The sequence below is a fragment of the Sinocyclocheilus rhinocerous genome, unplaced genomic scaffold (genome assembly GCF_001515625.1).
Source record: "Sinocyclocheilus rhinocerous isolate Xijiao unplaced genomic scaffold, SAMN03320098_v1.1 scaffold242, whole genome shotgun sequence".
NCBI lineage: Eukaryota > Metazoa > Chordata > Actinopteri > Cypriniformes > Cyprinidae > Sinocyclocheilus > Sinocyclocheilus rhinocerous.
The window spans coordinates 260,340-279,211 of record NW_015638945.1 but is presented as its reverse complement, the minus strand read 5'-3'; the positions used below and the strand labels follow the sequence as shown (position 1 = coordinate 279,211).

Here is an 18,872-nt window from a genome sequence, read left to right as displayed (position 1 = left end):
TAATATATATATATATATATATAATTCATTCATGTAATTATTTTACATATATATATATATATATATTTTTTTTTTTACATGAGTACAAAATTTGTATTTTTTTTAAGTTGATTATATAATTAATATATAATTTACATAAAAATAATAAAATACACACATAAATAAATAAATATATATACATATGTGCGTGTGTGTGTATATAGACTCGATAGATACAAAAGTATTGTTTTTATTTATTTTTTATGTAATTATATATTAAAAATGATACAATCAACTTATAATAACTTTAATAAAAAAAATAATTTTTATACACATGTAAAAAAAAATCTATAAATATGTCAAATATTTGTGCGAATTATATATATATATTTTTTAATATATATTTGTGAACATGTGTTTTTAAATTGTACATATTTTGCATATACACACACACACACATATATACACACACACGCGCACACAGAGACAGAGACATAAATATATTTAATACAATTATATATTAAAAGTATATATATATATAAACCAAACACTCACCCAGCAGGACTGCAGGCTCAGTCGTGTCCGGGACCTGCAGCTGTACTCCGGCGGAGCATCTGTGTGCAGCGGCTCTCTGGAGCTTAGTCTCGGTGAGCAACAGTCGCGTCTTCAGTCCCCGGATCTCCTCGTTCCTCCTCCGGATCTCCTGATGAAGAGCAGCAGCGTCTTCCTCCAGCAGCTGACTGATCTCCGCCACCGCCGCCTTCGCCAGCACGTCCATGATCGCGGAGATCTGCGCCTGTAACGCCGCTGCAGACCTCATCTCGCTGCTCAAACACTCTGCTGTTCTGTTACTAGAGAAACACAACATAATCCACCGCTGCAAGTGAGGCGTGTTTCCGGTGGACCGGAACTTTGGGGAAACATCCGGCAAAATAAAAGTCACGCGGGCAGCGGAAGTTCAAGAACAGAAATTATCCGTTTTATCGGATTATTAATTTATTACTGGGCATAATACTGTTGTTAGTTTGAGAATCTCTATATTAAATTTTATTTTATTAATTTATATTTATTTATTATTGGTACATTACTGTTTGAGAATTTCTATATTAATTTCATTTATTAACTGATTATTTATTATTGAACATAGTACTGTTGTTTGAGCATCTCTTAAATTTTATTTAAATTATTTATTATTGGATTGTTTCTTTATTATTTAGTATTGCACATAGCACTGTTGTTACTTTAAGCATCTCTATATTTAATTAGTTTTATTATTAGATTTTATTATTGATCATAGAACTGTTGTTTGAGCATGTATTAAGATATATTTCTTTAAATTTTATTTATTTATTATTTGTTTATTTTTGGACATATTACTGCTGTTAGTTTGAGCATCTCTATATTAATTTTATTTATGATGTGATTATTATTGAACAGTACTCTTTTTTGAGTATCTCTTTAAGTTTTATTTATTTACATACTACTATTCAATTTTATTTTAATTGTTTTTTTATTATTAATTTTTTTATTAAACATAGTACTGTTGTTTGAGCATCTCTGTATGAAATTTTATTTAATTAAAAATTATTTATTATTGGGTTATTCATTATTACTGGTTAGTCTGAGCATCTCTATATTATTTAATTTTATTCTATATTAATTTTATTTATGATGTGATTATTTATTATTAAGCACTACTGTTGTCTGAGCATCTCTATGTTAAATTTTATTTATTTACTATTTGGCTATTTATTATTGGACATATTACTGCTGTTAGTTAGAGCATATCTATATTCAATTTTATTTTGAATTTTTTTTATAATTTTTTTAAATTATTTAAATTATTTATACATTTTTTTATTTATTTTTTATTAAACATAGTACTGTTGTTTGAGCATCTCTGTATGAAATTTTATTGAATAACAATTATTTATTTATTATCGGGTTATTCATTATTACAGTTGTTAGTCTGAGCATCTCGATATTATTTTATTTTATTCTATATTAATTTTATTTATGATGTGATTATTATTGAACAGTACTGTTTGAGCATCTCTATGTTGTTTTATTTATTTACTATTTGGTTATTTATTATTGGACATACTGCTGTTGTTAGTTTGAGCATATCTATATTCGCACTGCGGGCAGGTGTAGGGTCTCTCTCCGGTGTGGATGCGCTGGTGGATCTTCAGGTAGAAGCGCGTGGTGAAGGTCTTTCCGCACTGAGGGCAGCGTGAGCTCCTCTCCGCCGCTGACGGATTCGCACGCAGGGAGATCTCAGCCGGTCTGTACGCTTCTTCCACGTGAACCTGTGTGTTCAGATCCAGCCGGCGGCTCTCGTATCGCTCGCCTGATTCCAGAGGAGACGCGTCCAAACTCTGGTCTTCGGAGTTGATGGGATATTCCTCAGAAACGGGTGAATTCCACAATCCGCTGGGCTTGATTTTACTCGTCAGGATGAAATCACTGCCTGCAGATTGAAGTACAGAGAGCAGAGGCAACAATTTAAAGCAGTATTACACTTATTGTTTTTATGCTTAAACCCTTTTTCGTCTTTGACCCATGTACATTTTTCTTTTTTTGAGTGTTGATTATTGTATTTAAAAATAAACAGCAGTTGAATTTAATAATTTAATAGTTTGGGCTCTGTTGTTAATTGTAACCTTTAATATTATAGTAATGTGCAAGTAATAAGGCTCCCTTATAGTTTACAGAATCAACTGAAATAGATTTGTTTTTTAAAACTTAAGAAAATTGTAATTATAATTGAATTTATTAACCTTCTGGTGTTGTTTGGTTGTTTTTGATGGAAAAGTTTTACGTTTTTTTTGTTTTTTTTTCATCGGAATAGTACAAAACTTAGTAAATGTTTCGGTACTTGCTATGTGAAAAAAAAAAGAAAAAAAGGATAAAATGGTCCAGAAGAAAATAGTCCCACTCATATTGTTCGCAGTCAAAAATGACAGCAATTGAAATGAATGGGAAGTGAATTTCACCTAGTGGAAACGTTTGGTACTGCAGCCAAACAAAACCTTACTGAAAGCTAATTTTTTGCGATATCAACCTCAAATTTGGAACACGACTCGTTTAGATTAATAGCTTTGATTTTCTTGCAGTTTTAGAGTTAAACGTTTTGGAAAATATATATTTCATATAAAATTTAAAAATATTATTGTTTTTTCGTAATAATTAATTTTAACTTCTATAACTGTTTTTTAGTTTCAATTTTTTAACTTTTTCACTTCAGCAATAATCTGCCAAATGTCTTCTTTAAAAAAAGAGACCAAATGTAAGTCTGTGCTCCAAACAGGATTTTTAAGCTCAAATTTAAGACTTTTTAACACCTGCACAAATAAAGTTAATACCATATAAGCAATGTCTATAGTAACATATTAAACTGTAAAAAGCGTGATTTACAGTTCAGATACAGGTTTTCACAAAAACAAAAGTTTGATAAAATGATAAACTTCACATTTCAGACTTTAAACCATTTTTTAAGAAAATGGATGAGTCAAAAATATCAATTATTATAGTAATTTAAACAATTACATATCAATTATTATATTAATTAAATAATATATATCTTACTGTCTTAATTTTTAGATGTTTATAATTCATTATCTTCTTGTCGATCCACCAGTTCACATTTACAACTCTGCGTGTTTGCTGTGTAAAAACATGGGTTGATTTTCACATTGGTCTGAACAAAACCAGCAGACGGGCTCATTGAAAATGCACATTCATTCTCTGCCAGCAGGAGGCGCTTTCGGGACAGCAGAAATATAATGAAATCACAGCCATTTAATCTTGTCTTTCCATCCCCAAATTTAAGACCTCTTGAAATCATAATTAAGATTTTATTGTACCGTTTAAGACTTTTTATGGCTTTAAATTTGATACAACTCAATTTAAGACTTTTTAAGGACTCAAGATTTATGACAGTTTAAGCTGGAAATTACATTTTCAGGTCTATGCTCAAAAAGTGGTTAACAGGTAATAAATGGATCATAAGTGTTCCATAAGTATAATTTAGTAGCATAAAACCCCTATAAAAATACAAAATATTAAATAAAAAAATAGAGTAAATTCATTTAATTGAAATAAAAAAAAAATCATTCATTTTTGACCGCCAGAGGGTTAAAGACAGAACCACAATTATTGAACAAATTCAGAATCAGAAAGAGCTTTATATACTTGGTAATAAACCATTGTTTAAAGGTGACCTATTATGCAAAAATCACTTTTATAAGGTGTTTATAAGGTGTTTGAACACAGTTGTGTGGCCGCAGTGTGTGAAAACAACCAGTCTATAATGGTAAAAATCCACCCACTCATTTTTAATAATCTCAATAAATCATAAACAGTCTCTCCAAATAAGCGGCTCCAGATTTCTCCCTATAATGACGTCCTACTAGGGAAAGTCCTGCCCATTTGTGACACTCTCTGCATAATTCAGCGCTGGAGTTGTGCAAAGGTTGCTTCTGAAAGAGGGATCGATACCAACGCTTCGTGCGCGAACGTCCGCTCCAGACAAAGTAAGCATCACGCGTCATATTTTGTTTTCTGAAAGAGCTTCTTGTCTCTCTGTAAGGCTAATGTTGCTAAAGCTACCATTGTCTCTGCCTGTTTTCACTGATGCTGCCTTCACGTGCTACCAGAATGATCGTAAGTAGGCATGTGGTAGTTAAAAATTGCATATGGAAGCAATGTGAAGTCTACCGCTTGAATTTGTCGAGCTCATAATGTGATAGCACGCAAAGTTACCATGAGACCAGCTATGTCGTTATTTTTATCGCGCCGTGCTCTCCGTCTGTGTAATTCATAAACGCGCATTTACTGCACAGTACAATCAGATTGCGTGAGATTGTCCTGTTTTGCCGGAGCATGAGCTCTTAAAGCTCCGCCCTCTTCTGAAAAGGGAGGCGGGAGCACCAGCTCATTTGCATTTAAAGGGACAAACACAAAAACAGCGCATTTCAGCTCATTCCCTAAAAGTGGCAATTTCAACAAGCTATAAAAATTTATCTGTGGGGCATTTTGAGATAAAACTTCACATACACTCTGGGGACATCAGAGACTTATTTCACATCTTGTAAAAAGGGGCATGATAGTTCATCTTTAATAAAAAAGAAAAAAAAAAGAAGCAATTTCATGTTTCGTTTCAACCCCTGCTGTACCGAAACCATGCTGTATACATACTGTGCAGTGTATCTGATGCTTGGTAGAGCAGCTAAAAAAGGCCCCTAATTCGAATCACTAGTTAGTTAAACTAGTTCTGGTATGAAGTGAACGCTCACCCTCTCTAGCTGGTCCTGTTGTTCCCGCGCTGAAGCTGTCCTGGTCTTCCACCTCTGGACCCAACAGGCAAAGAGCAGGAGATACTAGAATAAAAACAGTGTGGAATCATTCAAACGACTGAGAATGTAGACTAGAATATTATATTTGACAATCATAAAGAGTAAATACTTGGTAGCACTATTATAATTTTTTAAAGTTTGGTTATTTTAGGACTGTGCGTGTCTTTTACTCGGTCCGCTGTCCCACTGTCCTTCCTCCATGTGCTCCTCTTTGATCCGAATGGATTTGATTCCATCTTCCTGCATTTGGGAATGACAAGAAACCAAGATACTATATAACATACTGAATAAGAATCTAATCTAAGAGTCGAAGCAATGCTTACATTCAATGTGAATGTCTGTGCTGAAGAATCGTCTGTGTACGTCTCTGTCTGTGTTTCTCCGTCATGATTTTCATTGAACTTCACAAGGTTGAGGTTCACCTCTGATGAGAAAAAGAAATAGTGGGGAAAAAAACATGAAATACAGTACAACAGAAACAATGCATGGACCCTCTAACTCTAGCACTTTCTATTCTATTTTAATTCTACTTTATATATATTTATCTTCTTTTTTTTATTTAAAAAAAACTACAAAAAAACAAACAAACACCAGCTTTCTATTTAAAAAACTACCTTTTATTGTTTTTCTTTGTGTGTGTGTGTGTATATGCGTGTGTGTATAATACAGGTGCATCTCAATAAATTAGAATGTCATGGAAAAGTTCATTTATTTCAGTAATTCAACTAAAATTGTATATATATATATACACACACACACACACACACACATATGCATGTATGTATATTTTTAAAAAACAGTCCTAAGGGCATGTTAGAAAGAGAGAAAATATTTCCATTAATTAAAAACTAATAACTAAGCTATCAAATGACTTCAGAAGACTTTGAATATAGAGCACAAGCCAGCTAGACAACTTTATATGGTGGTTCAAATTCACTTTCATTGCATGCAAAATATCTTCTGAATGTTGCATGAAAGAAGGAAAATCATATGGTTTTGGAACCATTTTACATGAGGGTAAATGATGAAATGATCATTTTTGTGTAATCTGATCCCAATGTTTATGTTTTATGCTAAGCACTTCAATTTAAAGTCAACATGAATCTGAATTTGCAACCCATTTTACTCAACATTTTGAGAGGAAAACATCCAAAGATGCACCTTTTCACCATCGCTGCGAGGCTAGTTTTATGTGGCGTCTTATGACAGGTTGAGGGGGCGTGGTTAGAACGCGGGTCGCTAGCTATTGGCTGAACCGCAGCGGGGCCTTCCATACGTCAGCAGAGAAAGAAAGTCGTTTCAGCGGAAGCTATTATATTAGGATTAAAGATTGAAAGCACAGGTTAAACAGCATCATGTTGATTTTAAATGCACGCTCGCGTGTCTGGAGTTGCACGCACCTCTCTGGCCGCTGTTGTTGACTTGTATTCCCACCGAGCGCAGGTTCGCTTGGTTCTGTCGGGCCGACCGCAGCTCGCTCTCGGTGAACTGAAGCTTGACCAGCAGCGTCTCGACCTCCATCTGGCGGCGCGTCATCTCCTGCTCCACCGCGCGGCTCATCTCCAGCAGCGCGCATTTGGCGAAGCGCTCGAGGATCGACGCCAGCTGCGCGTGGATATCGACCGATGCAGACATTACAGTCGCTTAAGTGTCGAATAAAGTGCTTGTATGGTCCTCGCGCAGGCAGATGATGCTCGTTTGGCGATTCGCGAGCGATCTGGTGGTTTCCTTTGGTGAATGCCGAGCGCGCATCAATAGTGTTTACACAAATCTCACAAAACAGTTGACCATTTCCTAGTGAAGTGCGTCACCGTTTGAAGGACCAATGGATTTTGGGCTGTTTCTTGTAAAGCACCGTAAATCCAAAATTAGAAGCGCCGCAAAAACGGATGCGCTTCGCTCTGGATTGTTGTAATTTTACATATTAATACTCAACAACATTTTCAAATGTTTTAGTAAGAGTAAAAGTTGCTTACAGTTATTTTCTCCTGGTACCAAATAGGCATCTGTTCTTAGAGGTAACCATGGAAACAGAGACAGGTTGATGACAACCTTTAAAATTATTTATTTTTGATTTATAATAAGCATTTTGTGGATAAGCATTTTTGAAATGGCTCATATGTGTCAGTGACAGTTTGGGATATTCAAGACTGGCTTTTTGTCTTTATTCATGCCAACAAAGAACTTGTATAGGCAAGACAACTGTATGTATATATATATATATATATATATATATATATGCATGTATTGTTAGAATCTTTTAGATTTTATTTGGTTTATTATTCCATATGAAATTATATAATAATTTATCTAATAATGAACTTAACCCATTTAATCCCAAATTTTTCTTAGACATGAAAATATCAAAATGATGTGTTGTTAGTAACCCCTTGAAAATAATCAAATTATTATTATTTTTTTTTTTATGGAAAAGAGTGTGGTTTATGGATGTGTATATATCTCAGCCCAGTTATTAACACATTTTAAACTGTCTTATCACATTCTATGGTCAGGCTATACTATTATACATAAAAACCCTTATACAACACTGAATAGGTATACTAAGATAAAAAATAAAATAATAATAGTTATTATCCCAGCGGTCACTATTGTTGCCACCGTAATGTTTACTCATTCTATGACCACACTCAACAAAACTGAACAATTGGAAACACGTACATTAATACTAGACACCTTAAAGATAATGTGTACCAAAAATCTTTGCAATATTTTTGTTACTTTATTAACCTTTTGTTTTTGGAGCTTTGATGCAGCCGTCATCAAATCATGGTTCAAACAGGAAGTAAACTGCTCTGGTCATGTGACAATTTGCACTAACCATGTGACGCTGCACATATTTAATTGAGACCCTTAATTTTTTCCATATTTGCAAAAAAAAAAAGCACTAAAACGCCAGTCAGTAACATTTTTAGAGCTTTACTTCTTTATGGTCACTATTGTGACCGATGGGATTAAATGGGGAAATGACACATAATGACAATCCAATACAGAAAAGAGAAAGTCTTGCTAGAAGCCTTTGATAATAAAATTCAATTAGAGACAAACCTCTTGCCAGATATCCATCAATTCATTAGCCACGGACACAAAAATAGAAAAGACTAAATATAGCAAAGTGCAGTAAATGGTAAAACTACCCGTGCTACAAACCAGTGTATATATTAAATAATATAACAAATACCAGTTTGCAGTATCAAGCAGCATAACAGAGTTTTTGTACGGCTTTAATAAAAAACAAATTAGAAATGGCTCCGTCTGCTAGTGAAAGCATTAAAAACATACATCATATACGCACAAAAGATAATTAAAATTCTATTTTATTGAAATAAAATGCATTGGATGTATACAGAGATAAAAAACCCATAAACCATCATATACACAGATTGTCTTAATTAAGCGGCTGTGTTCGGTTTCTTATGCATTTGTTCCTGAGTTTTGAGTGCATTAGGATATATAATGCAACACAATGATCAAAACATTAAACAAGTCTGAAAATGAACAACTAGTTAATCAATATTTATAGAGTGGATGGTTTGTAACCAACCATTTTTTAATTTTTTTATTAAATTATTTTATTTATTAAAGGGGTCATATGATGCGATTTCAATTTTTCCTCTCGGCTGTGTTTTACAGCTCCCCGCGCTTTCTCTCGGTGGCGTTTTAGTTTCCGCTCCATGTTCTTGGTCGGTTGCCTGCGCCTCTTTATCGTCGTGTTGTCTGTGCTGAAGCTGTTTTCTGAGCGTGAACGCCGTGAGTTTGGAGTTCTGAGGTTTGGGAGGGACGGCAGGAACCGCTTTGGTGGGATTCGCGGGTTTGCGTTTGCGAGGCGCCGCTGAGATCGGATCGGACGTCTCCTCTTTGCTTTCTGTTTGTTCGTGTTGCATCTCGTGTGGTCGCTGCACGAGTGTGGACTTCTCCGGATCATCTCCACCTTCAGGAGAAAGATCTCCCTCAACAGAACTTTCTGTTTTTACGTTCACGTCCTCCTCAGAGTTTCCTTCACGGCTTTCCTCTAAACCTTCTTGTCTTTCAGCTTCGTTTCGGTCTTTTGTATGTTCCTCATCTACCTTCTCAGATTCTCCACTGTTTTTCTCTAAATCTTGTCTTTTAGCTTCTTTTTCAGGTCCATCATTTGCATTTTCTTCACTATTTTCCTCTAAATCTTCTTGTCTTTCAGCTTCGTTTTTGTCTTGTTCTCCTTCTTTTGTATGTTCCTCATCTACCTTCTCAGATTCTCCATTATTCTCCGTTAAAACTTCTTGTCTTTTAGCTTCTTGTTCTCTTTCTTTTGCGTGTCCTTCATCTCCTTGACATTCTCCACTGTTTTTCTCTAAATCTTGTCTTTTGGCTTCTTCTTTAGATCCAGCTTTTGCATTTTCCTCACATTCTTCACTATTTTCCTCTAAATCTTCTTGTTTTTCAGCTTCGTTTTTGTCTTGTTCTCCTTCTTTTGTAAGTTCCTCATCTACCTTCTCGGATTCTTCACTATTTTCCTCTAAATCTTCTTGTCTTTTAGCTTCTTGTTCTCCTTCTTTTGCGTGTCCTTCATCTCCTTCTTCACATTCTCCACTGTTTTTCTCTAAATCTTGTCTTTTAGCTTCTTTTTCAGGTCCATCATTTGCATTTTCTTCACTATTTTCCTCTAAATCTTCTTGTCTTTCAGCTTCGTTTTTGTCTTGTTCTCCTTCTTTTGTATGTTCCTCATCTACCTTCTCAGATTCTCCATTATTCTCCGTTAAAACTTCTTGTCTTTTAGCTTCTTGTTCTCCTTCTTTTGCGTGTCCTTCATCTCCTTCTTCACATTCTCCACTGTTTTTCTCTAAATCTTGTCTTTTGGCTTCTTCTTTAGATCCATCTTTTGCATTTTCCTCACAATCTCCACTATTCTCCTCTAAATCTTCTTGTTTTTCAGCTTTGTTTTTGTCTTGCTCTCCTTCTTCAGGTCCATCATTTGCATTTTCCTCACAATCTCCACTATTTTCCTTGAAATCCTCTTTTCTTTCAGGTGTGTCCACTTGTTTTTGTTCTCCGTTCCCATCACTACATTCCTCCGCAGATCCAGGTTTTGCATCTTCTTCAGCATCTTCACACTTTCCTTCTCCTGCATCTGTTTTGTTGTTGTTCTCACACTCTTCTCCTTCATTTTCCCTGCATTTTTCCATCTCCACTATAACTTCCGTTTCCTCTCTCTTCTCAGCCTCCACCGCTTGACCCTCTTCGGTCTTTGTTTGGTTTATAATCAGTGTTTGTTCCTCTGGCGGTTGGTCTTGAGGAGTCAGCGAGACGCGGTCTGCATCCGTGGGCTCATCGGTGATGGTTACCTCACTGTTACCATGGCAACTGTCAGCAGCCAGCACCTGCTGAGCATCTTCAGCTGGAGACAGTGCTGGGATGGGCTCAGGAACGCTGGTGCTGTCGGTCTCAGTTTGGTCGGGTTCTGGTGAAGAAGGAATCGAGTCCGGTCCAAAATAAGTGTCTTCTTCACTGGCTTCACTCTCTAGATCATCTTCTCCTCTGTACACATACAAAAGTCAAATATTACACATATGCTACACCGTTTGTGTTGTTACAACCCAATATTATTTCTGCCTTGAAGCACAAGTAGAGGAGATTATTAGAGTGTTCAGGTTTATGTTTTCCATAAAAAAGAAAGCATACAGTGACCAGGGGCCGTCGAGCTCCAAAAACAACTGTAAATGAATGATAAAAGTAGTCCTTATGAATACTGGGAAGATTTTCAGTCTGTTAATTAAATGATTCAAAAATTTAGAAAATAATGAATTGTTAATAATTAAATTAATCATAAATTACCCAATATTTGTGTGTGCTGTTTATTTTTTAAGTGATAAATATGTGTATATATCTAATTAATTATAATATATATTTACTTATTATTATTATTATTATTATTATATTTAATTAATAAATTAATTTAAGTAATTTTATTTAATTATTTAATATATATTTTTATTAAAAATGTAAATTAAACTATTGAATTAGACTACATTAAAAATTATGAAGTTACTAATTATTAATATATATATATTTATAATGCAATAATCAAACTAAGTTACTAAAACTAAGTTTAACAAAAAAATATGTAATTTAATTTAATTAACTTTAATTAAGTTTTAATCAAAAATGTAAGTGAAAAAAACAAATTATTAAATTATTTACATTTATTATTACTACTATTAATTTAATATTTGTGTGCTATGTACTTTTTATGCTACATTTATTCAGTACATTTATACATAACTAGTAGTTATTCAAATGTCAGAAATATTTAATTTAACAATTTAATGATAATATTTTAAGTAAAAATGTAAATTAAATAAAATTTTCTGTTTGTTTCGGACACAAATCATCATATGACTTAAAAAAGTGTAATATAGCACATAAATTGTATGAATTATTTTATGGTGTTTCCTGTCATTATTAGACCTTGACAACCTCTATAAGAATAGTTTTATTCTCCTTTAATGTTTTCACAGGAAATAAAGTCATATGTGAATAAATGAAAGAAATTAACTTTCATTCTAGAAGAACTCAGGTACTTACATCAGTGTGTGTTTATCATTCTCCACATCCTTTGAATCTCTCTCGTCGTTCTTCTTTTCATCCATACGCACTTCATCTGTCTTTAATACAGCTGAACTGAGATGTTCTTCACAAAGCGATGGCTCAAAAGCGGGTTCACGTCTGTCTGTCGATGCAGAAGCTGCAGGAATCGCGTCTTCTGATTGGTCGATGGATTGCGCATCATTATTGTTCTCTGGAGGAAGTGCGTTTGATTGGTTACTAGTGTGAAGATCTACATCGTTGCTAGTAGACGAGCCAGCGGTGGTGTGTGGACTCAACCAAGACAGTCCCTGGAAACCCCGACAGGCTGGTAGACTCTGACAAAACATGTCCTCATATTCAGAACCTTTATCAGACTCATCATCATCAGCAGGGCTGTACTCGTCATCTGAGGATAATGATGGGGTCGGCAGGAAGGGGCGGCACTTATACGGCAGGCTGTGTGATTTTCCAGGAAGAGGCCTGTGTGTGAAGGACTGTGTTTGATGCTCATTAGTGCAGTTTTGCGACAGACTGTCCTTGTTTTCATCCTCCTCATCCTCATATTCCTCCTCAAAACAAGGCGCCTCGACTGAGAACTCAACCTGGAGAAGACAGAACGCAAGACAGACGTCAATTACAGACATCTTAAGGCATTATAAGCGTGCTCACCATATACAAACAAGTCAACAGTATTAAACTACTTTATACGGTACTTCATTTAGACTCATTTTTAAAAAATTACAGATAATTAATCACTGAAACTGAATGAAAACCTCTTATAGAATCATATAATACAGCATCACACAATCCCACAATGCATTGCTCTGGTAAAAATGTTCATCCAAGATCACGGAAGAGTTGAAGGAAATTTAATTTTAATTAATTATTTTATAATATTTTATAAAATATTTTAGATTTTATTAGGTAATGAACAATACTATGTAGATAGTTACTTGTATAAAATTAAGTAGATCATTGATAAAAAATGTTACAATTAAAAATAATTAATTTAATTTAATTACAGTACTTTAAAATGTAAATGTGTTTTATTAAGTTTTAATTCGATTTAATTTCTTATTTTTAATAATTTAATTTAATTTAATTTATGTGTTAACTAATATCTGTGTGTACTGTGTACTGTTGGAATCAGCAGTAAGCATTAGTCAGATCTCTTGTGAGAAGAGTAGTCGTGAGACTGCTATTTCTCACTCATTCATTTCTTTATTCACACATGCATAAACACACCTGGTTTGCAGCACAGCTGTCCATCGAATCCAGGAACCCAAATGCTTCCTGAAAATCCAGTGGCAGATCCGGGTCTGGAAACTCCATGTCCTCATAGAAGTGTGGACTGACGGGTTCCTGATGGAGGTTTCCTCTCATGTCTGTGGGAAAAACATTCACATTTGCCTTCATTTTCAAACACACACTTTTCTCACACAGCTCATGTAATGAGCAATCAAAATGTACTACATATTATTTTAAGATTTATGGCAAGATGCTACAGGCAAAAACATTGTTTTTTCATGCACTGATCAGGTTTTGTATTTTGGGCTTTTGACTTTTTATGTGTTATTTCAGACTAGTGAAAAAAAAACATCCAAAATATCCCAGGTGAATAGGGTAAGAAATAACTAATATATCTCACCATACTTCCCCAGTTGATTGATTACATAAAAAATTGCGAACATACTTTTGTATGTTACTAATATGCATACATTTGCATAACAGAAATCTGAACATTAGTTCTTGTTTGGTTTTGGCAATATATTAAAGGTTTTTACAGAAGGGATTTTGGATTAGTCTTTTTATCACTCCAAAAATCTGAAAATACTGTCAACAGATCCTAGAAGGTAAAATCCTAAATGTTTTTTAGGAATAAGATGTTAAAAATATAAATCAATGTAAATGATATATGAACAAACCCCTCTTAGGTAATGAACAATACTATGTAGATAGTTACAAAGGCAGAACTACTTTTAATAACTTAATTTACTTAATAAAAAAATAATAATAACAAAAAATATATATATATACAGTATATGTGTGTGTGTGTGTGTGTGTGTATGTGTGTACACACACTACTGTATTATTTAATACTGAATAAAACTTATTTTATTTTGTATTAGGTTATAATTTTATAATATTGTGTAAAATAATTCAATTAAATTAGTGATTTAATTCATTACTGCATAAACACACACTTTTCTCACACAGCTCATGTAATGAGCAATCAAAATGTACTACATATTATTTTAAGATTTATGGCAAGATGCTACAGGCAAAAACATTGTTTTTTCATGCACTGATCAGGTTTTGTATTTTGGGCTTTTGACTTTTTATGTGTTATTTCAGACTAGTGAAAAAAAAACATCCAAAATATCCCAGGTGAATAGGGTAAGAAATAACTAATATATCTCACCATACTTCCCCAGTTGATTGATTACATAAAAAATTGCGAACATACTTTTGTATGTTACTAATATGCATACATTTGCATAACAGAAATCTGAACATTAGTTCTTGTTTGGTTTTGGCAATATATTAAAGGTTTTTACAGAAGGGATTTTGGATTAGTCTTTTTATCACTCCAAAAATCTGAAAATACTGTCAACAGATCCTAGAAGGTAAAATCCTAAATGTTTTTTAGGAATAAGATGTTAAAAATATAAATCAATGTAAATGATATATGAACAAACCCCTCAGTAAAAACCTTCAGAATATAGAGAGGAATAAAATTCTTAAGTATTGGTGTATGAAAGTGCTGCTGAAGTGGAGAAAGAAACTTTCAAAGATATGAAATGTAATTAAAATCTACAGATGCAAATAGATAAAGTGCAATAAATTAAACACTACAGGCAAAAACTTTTTTTTCATGCACTGGTCAATTTTCAAGTGATTTTTAAGACTTTTGGGGAAAACAAATCCAAAATACACTTATAGGTGTTTATTTTATCACGCTTTATCTATTTGCGTCTGTAGATTTTAATTACAACCCGTACCTTTAAAAGTTTTTTCTCCACTTCAGCAGCACTTACAAACACCAAAACTTAGAGTTTTATTCCTCTCTATATTCTGAAGGTTTTTACTGAGGGGTTTGTTCATATATCATTCACACTGGTTTATACAACATTTTATTCCTAAAACATGGTGAAAATGCATATCTTTAAAGGCTGTGAGTTTTTTTTCTCCACTTCAGCAGCACTTGCAAACACCAAAACTTAGGGTTTTATTCCTCTCTATATTCTGAAGGTTTTTACTGAGGGGTTTGTTCATATATCATTCACACTGATATTTACACATACATTTTATTCCTGAAAACATGGTAAAAATGCGAAATTTTAAAGGCAGTGAGTTTTTTTCTCCACTTCAGAAGCACTTACAAACACCAAAACTTAGTTTTATTCCTCTCTATATTCTTAAGGGTTTTATAGAGGGGTTTGTTCATATTTCATTCACATTGATTTATACAACATTTTACGCCTAAGACATGGTGAAAATGTGTTTGTTTTCTGTCTGTTGACAGTATTCTCTGATTTATGGAGCGATAGAAAGAGAAACCCAAAAACCCCTCTGTGAAAACCTTTAATATGTCAACAAAATCAAACAAGAACTTTGAACCAATGTTCAGATTTCTGTTGTGGAAATGTATGCAAATTAGTGCATATTTAATTAGACAATGCTCCATTTGCATATTTAAACATAACATTTCAAAAAAACGAATGCAAAAAAATAGTGCTGTCAAACGATTAATCGCGATTAATGGAATCCAAAATAAAAGTTTTTGTTTACAAAATATATGAATGTGTACTGTGTTTGTTTATTATGTATATATAAATACACACACATTCAGTATATATTTTGAAAGCATTTACATGTATGTACATTTATATATTTATATTATTATATTTTATATTATAATAAATATATAAATATTAAATACATGCATGTGTTTGTATTTATATATACATAATAAATATACACAGTACACACTCATATATTATGTAAACAAAAACTTTTATTTTGGATGCGATTAATCGTTTGACAGCACTAAAAAACCCTATTTTACCCTATTTTCCTTGCAGTGTCTTGCCCTAAATGCCTTGAAAACATTGCAAAAAAAATTTATTTTTTTAAACAAAATTGCAAAAACAACTCATTCTGAACTTGTAAGTTTGTGATCATCGGACTGCTCACATTTACATGTGAGTGAATAATAATCTCAATATTTCTCTCTTACCCATGTAATCCTCTTCTGTGGTTTCCTCTTTGTTTTGTGGTTGTGTATCTTCTACATTTTCCTTCATAGACTCTTGATTCTGACTCAGATTTTCTTTCTCTGCTTCTTTGGCATTCGATGCATCTCCTTTTTCTGGCATGTCATTCTCCTTTTTTGTAATCTCTGCCATATCCTTCCCACAATCCACCTGACTTTTCACATAACTATTAGTTTCTCTTTCCCTCTCTTGAACATCATCATTTTTGCTCTGTGGATTCCCATCTGTGGACTCCGTCTCTATTTCTGTGCTCTTAAAGTCCTCATCTTCTGCTTCGTCTCCTTGCAGAGTTTGTTCCTTCTCGTTCCAGCCACCGTGCAGGACACCCAGAGCCAGTCCAGACGTTATATGAAGCGGGACGGTTACAGAAAATGGCCCTGATATGTGTATCCCGGCGCGCCGGTCTGCTTTGCTGGTCATTCCGGGCGATCTGGCCACGCCCTGCAACACGCCCTCGGCTCCGCCCCCAGACTCCAGACGGTTATAAGTTCCTGGAGTCCCTCCACTCACCATGCTGACCTGAGCTCCGCCCGTTCGCCTGTAGGTCACCGCGTATCCACTGGACACGCCCCCGCCGGCAGAAGCCACGCCCTCTGAGCTGCCTGACGCCGTGGACAGAACCAGAGGAGGATGATGTTTGGAATCTGAGAGACAAACAATAATACTGACACGTAAGATTCTGTCCGTTCAAAAGCTTTTGGTAATGTTTTTCAAAGAGTCTCTTCTGCTCACCAGGGCTGCATTTATTTGATCGAAAATACTGTAAAAAATGTTAAATATTATTATAAATGAAAACAGCTGTTTTCTATGTGAATATCTGTTAAACTGTAATTTATTTCTGTGATCAAAGCTGTATTTTCAGCATCATTACTCCAGTCTTCAGTGTCACATGATCTTCAGAAATCATTCTAATATGCTGATTTGCTGCTCGAGAAACAATTCTGATTATTATCAATGTTGAAAACAGTTGCGCTGCACAATATATTTGTGGAAACTGTGATGCATTTTATTTTTCAGGATTCACAGATGAATAGAAAGTTCAGAAGAACAGCATTTATTTGAGATAGAAATCTTTTGTAATAATATAAATGCTTAATTAATTGAATTTAATGCATCCTTGATGAAAAAAAAAAAAGTGAATGCCTTTCAAAAATCTTTTTGCAGAAACTGATTTGAAAAATTCTTGCATAGAATATTTTTGTGCTCATGCAGAAGTAGTGATAATTAATCTTCTGATGACTTTTGGTAAGAAAAGAGTAAAAAAGTGTAATATTGCAATCACTGAACACTTTAAGCAAGTAACTATCTTTTCAGAATAAAAGATAATGTTTATTATCTTGATGAGAATAATTAGAAAATTCCTTAAATAGAAAATGATGTGCATGTAATGAATCTAACATAGTTTCAAAATAAAAATCTAAAACCTCTGATTAGGTTAATGAGTTACATATATGGACAGAAAAAAACAGAATGATTTAGATTATTTAAAGATGTTTTGTGATTAATAAAAAAAAGGCATTTATGGCATTTATTTTTGAACATATATGCATGCTTATAGATGCTTTTTAAATTATTGTACAAATTCTAAATTAAGGTAAAGTACACAATCAATAGGATGAATGTTAAACACCAAGAAATGTGCAACATTTAATATCTGATTGCGGTAAATCTGTAATTGTAATTTCATACAGATGAAATATGAGTATGAGACTGAAACAGCCATATATACAGATTAATCTTAATCATTAGCAGATGATAAAACGCTCTTCATACCGTCTAGTGCATAAGGACCTGAGCTCAGAGAGTCCATGCTCTTCGCCGGCCTCAGAGCCGTCTTCTCTTTATCTGTGCATTAAGAAGATACAGATAAACATGAATCAGTAATGAGAAACGAAAGCTATGAATTAGATGTGAGAGGGGAAGCATTTGTAGTTAATTATCTGTTGACTTCAGTCATGCAAACATTTATTTTGCATTTCCAGAATACTGTATAATACAGCCGTTTGATGTACAGTCAGATGCTCGCACCTTTAGGACAGTATTTGTTCTTCTTGCGCGGATCTTGGAGTCTCCCGCCTAAATTAAAGATGGATTTCCACTTCCTTCCTTTGAGGGAGCCCTTCCTCCTGAAACACAACACAGACAAAAAAATAAAATAATAAAAATAAAATAAAATAAAATACAATAAAATATAATAAAATAAAAGTAGTGATATTACACTTGGGTTAAAGTAAAACAAAATAAAACAAAATAAAAAAGTAAAATAAAATAAAATAAAAGCATTAGTATCTAGCTAAATTATCTTCAAAAATTCATTATTATTTAACCTTTGGCTTACTTTTCTCAACTCACTTTATTGGGGATGTACTAATCCTAATTTCACAAACTTTACAGTAGCGATGTTGCACTTGTGTTATGGTTAATAAAACAAAGTTAAATAAAAAAAAAAATTTAAATAAAATGAAAATAATAAAATGAAAATAAATAAAAAATTAAAATAATAAAATTAAAACTAAATTAAAATAAAATAAAATAAATTAAGTAAAATACAGTAATAAAATCAAGTTTAAATTAAATTAAAGTAAAAAGAAAAGTAAAATGAAGAAGTAAAATAATGCGAAGCAAAATACAATAAATTAAAATAGAAAATAAAATAAAGCAAAAGAAAAATACTAAT

General features: G+C 33.4%; 3 protein-coding genes across 3 annotated transcripts in view; all 3 read right to left on the bottom strand.

The window, feature by feature from the left end:
• Positions 1 to 980, bottom strand: part of LOC107750211 (zinc finger protein with KRAB and SCAN domains 3) — a 2,355-nt gene extending 1,375 nt beyond the window's left edge. Inside the window, exon 1 of the mRNA XM_016565491.1 lies at positions 535 to 980. Within this exon, the coding sequence (XP_016420977.1) occupies positions 535 to 847 (313 nt within the window). The 5' untranslated portion in view covers positions 848 to 980. The remainder of the gene's footprint in view (positions 1 to 534) is intronic.
• A 1,083-nt stretch (positions 981 to 2,063) lies between these two features.
• On the bottom strand, positions 2,064 to 7,174 carry LOC107750223 (zinc finger protein 184). The gene is made up of 5 exons (XM_016565505.1): positions 6,737 to 7,174; positions 5,660 to 5,760; positions 5,507 to 5,576; positions 5,277 to 5,360; positions 2,064 to 2,449 (listed from the first exon to the last, which is right to left on the bottom strand). Exons 1-5 carry the CDS (start codon positions 6,969 to 6,971, stop codon positions 2,064 to 2,066), a joined length of 876 nt encoding a protein of 291 aa, XP_016420991.1. The 5' UTR covers positions 6,972 to 7,174.
• Positions 7,175 to 7,984: 810 nt separating this feature from the next.
• Positions 7,985 to 18,872, bottom strand: part of LOC107750221 (stress response protein nst1) — a 19,801-nt gene continuing 8,913 nt past the window's right edge. Inside the window, exons 9-15 of the mRNA XM_016565504.1 lie at positions 18,224 to 18,321; positions 17,969 to 18,040; positions 16,159 to 16,839; positions 13,164 to 13,303; positions 11,916 to 12,520; positions 8,954 to 10,868; positions 7,985 to 7,993 (exon numbers count right to left, since the gene is read on the bottom strand). Coding sequence (XP_016420990.1) covers positions 7,985 to 7,993; positions 8,954 to 10,868; positions 11,916 to 12,520; positions 13,164 to 13,303; positions 16,159 to 16,839; positions 17,969 to 18,040; positions 18,224 to 18,321 — 3,520 coding nt within the window. The remainder of the gene's footprint in view (positions 7,994 to 8,953; positions 10,869 to 11,915; positions 12,521 to 13,163; positions 13,304 to 16,158; positions 16,840 to 17,968; positions 18,041 to 18,223; positions 18,322 to 18,872) is intronic.

Coding starts and splice junctions, on each gene's coding strand:
- LOC107750223 (XM_016565505.1), bottom strand. CDS start 6,971: ATGTCTGCATCGGTCGATATCCACGCGCAGCTGGCGTCGATCCTCGAG. Junction 5,761..6,736: donor CAACAACAGCGGCCAGAGAG/GTGCGTGCAACT, acceptor TTTTCTCATCAG/AGGTGAACCTCAACCTTGTG. Junction 5,577..5,659: donor CACAGACATTCACATTGAAT/GTAAGCATTGCT, acceptor TCCCAAATGCAG/GAAGATGGAATCAAATCCAT.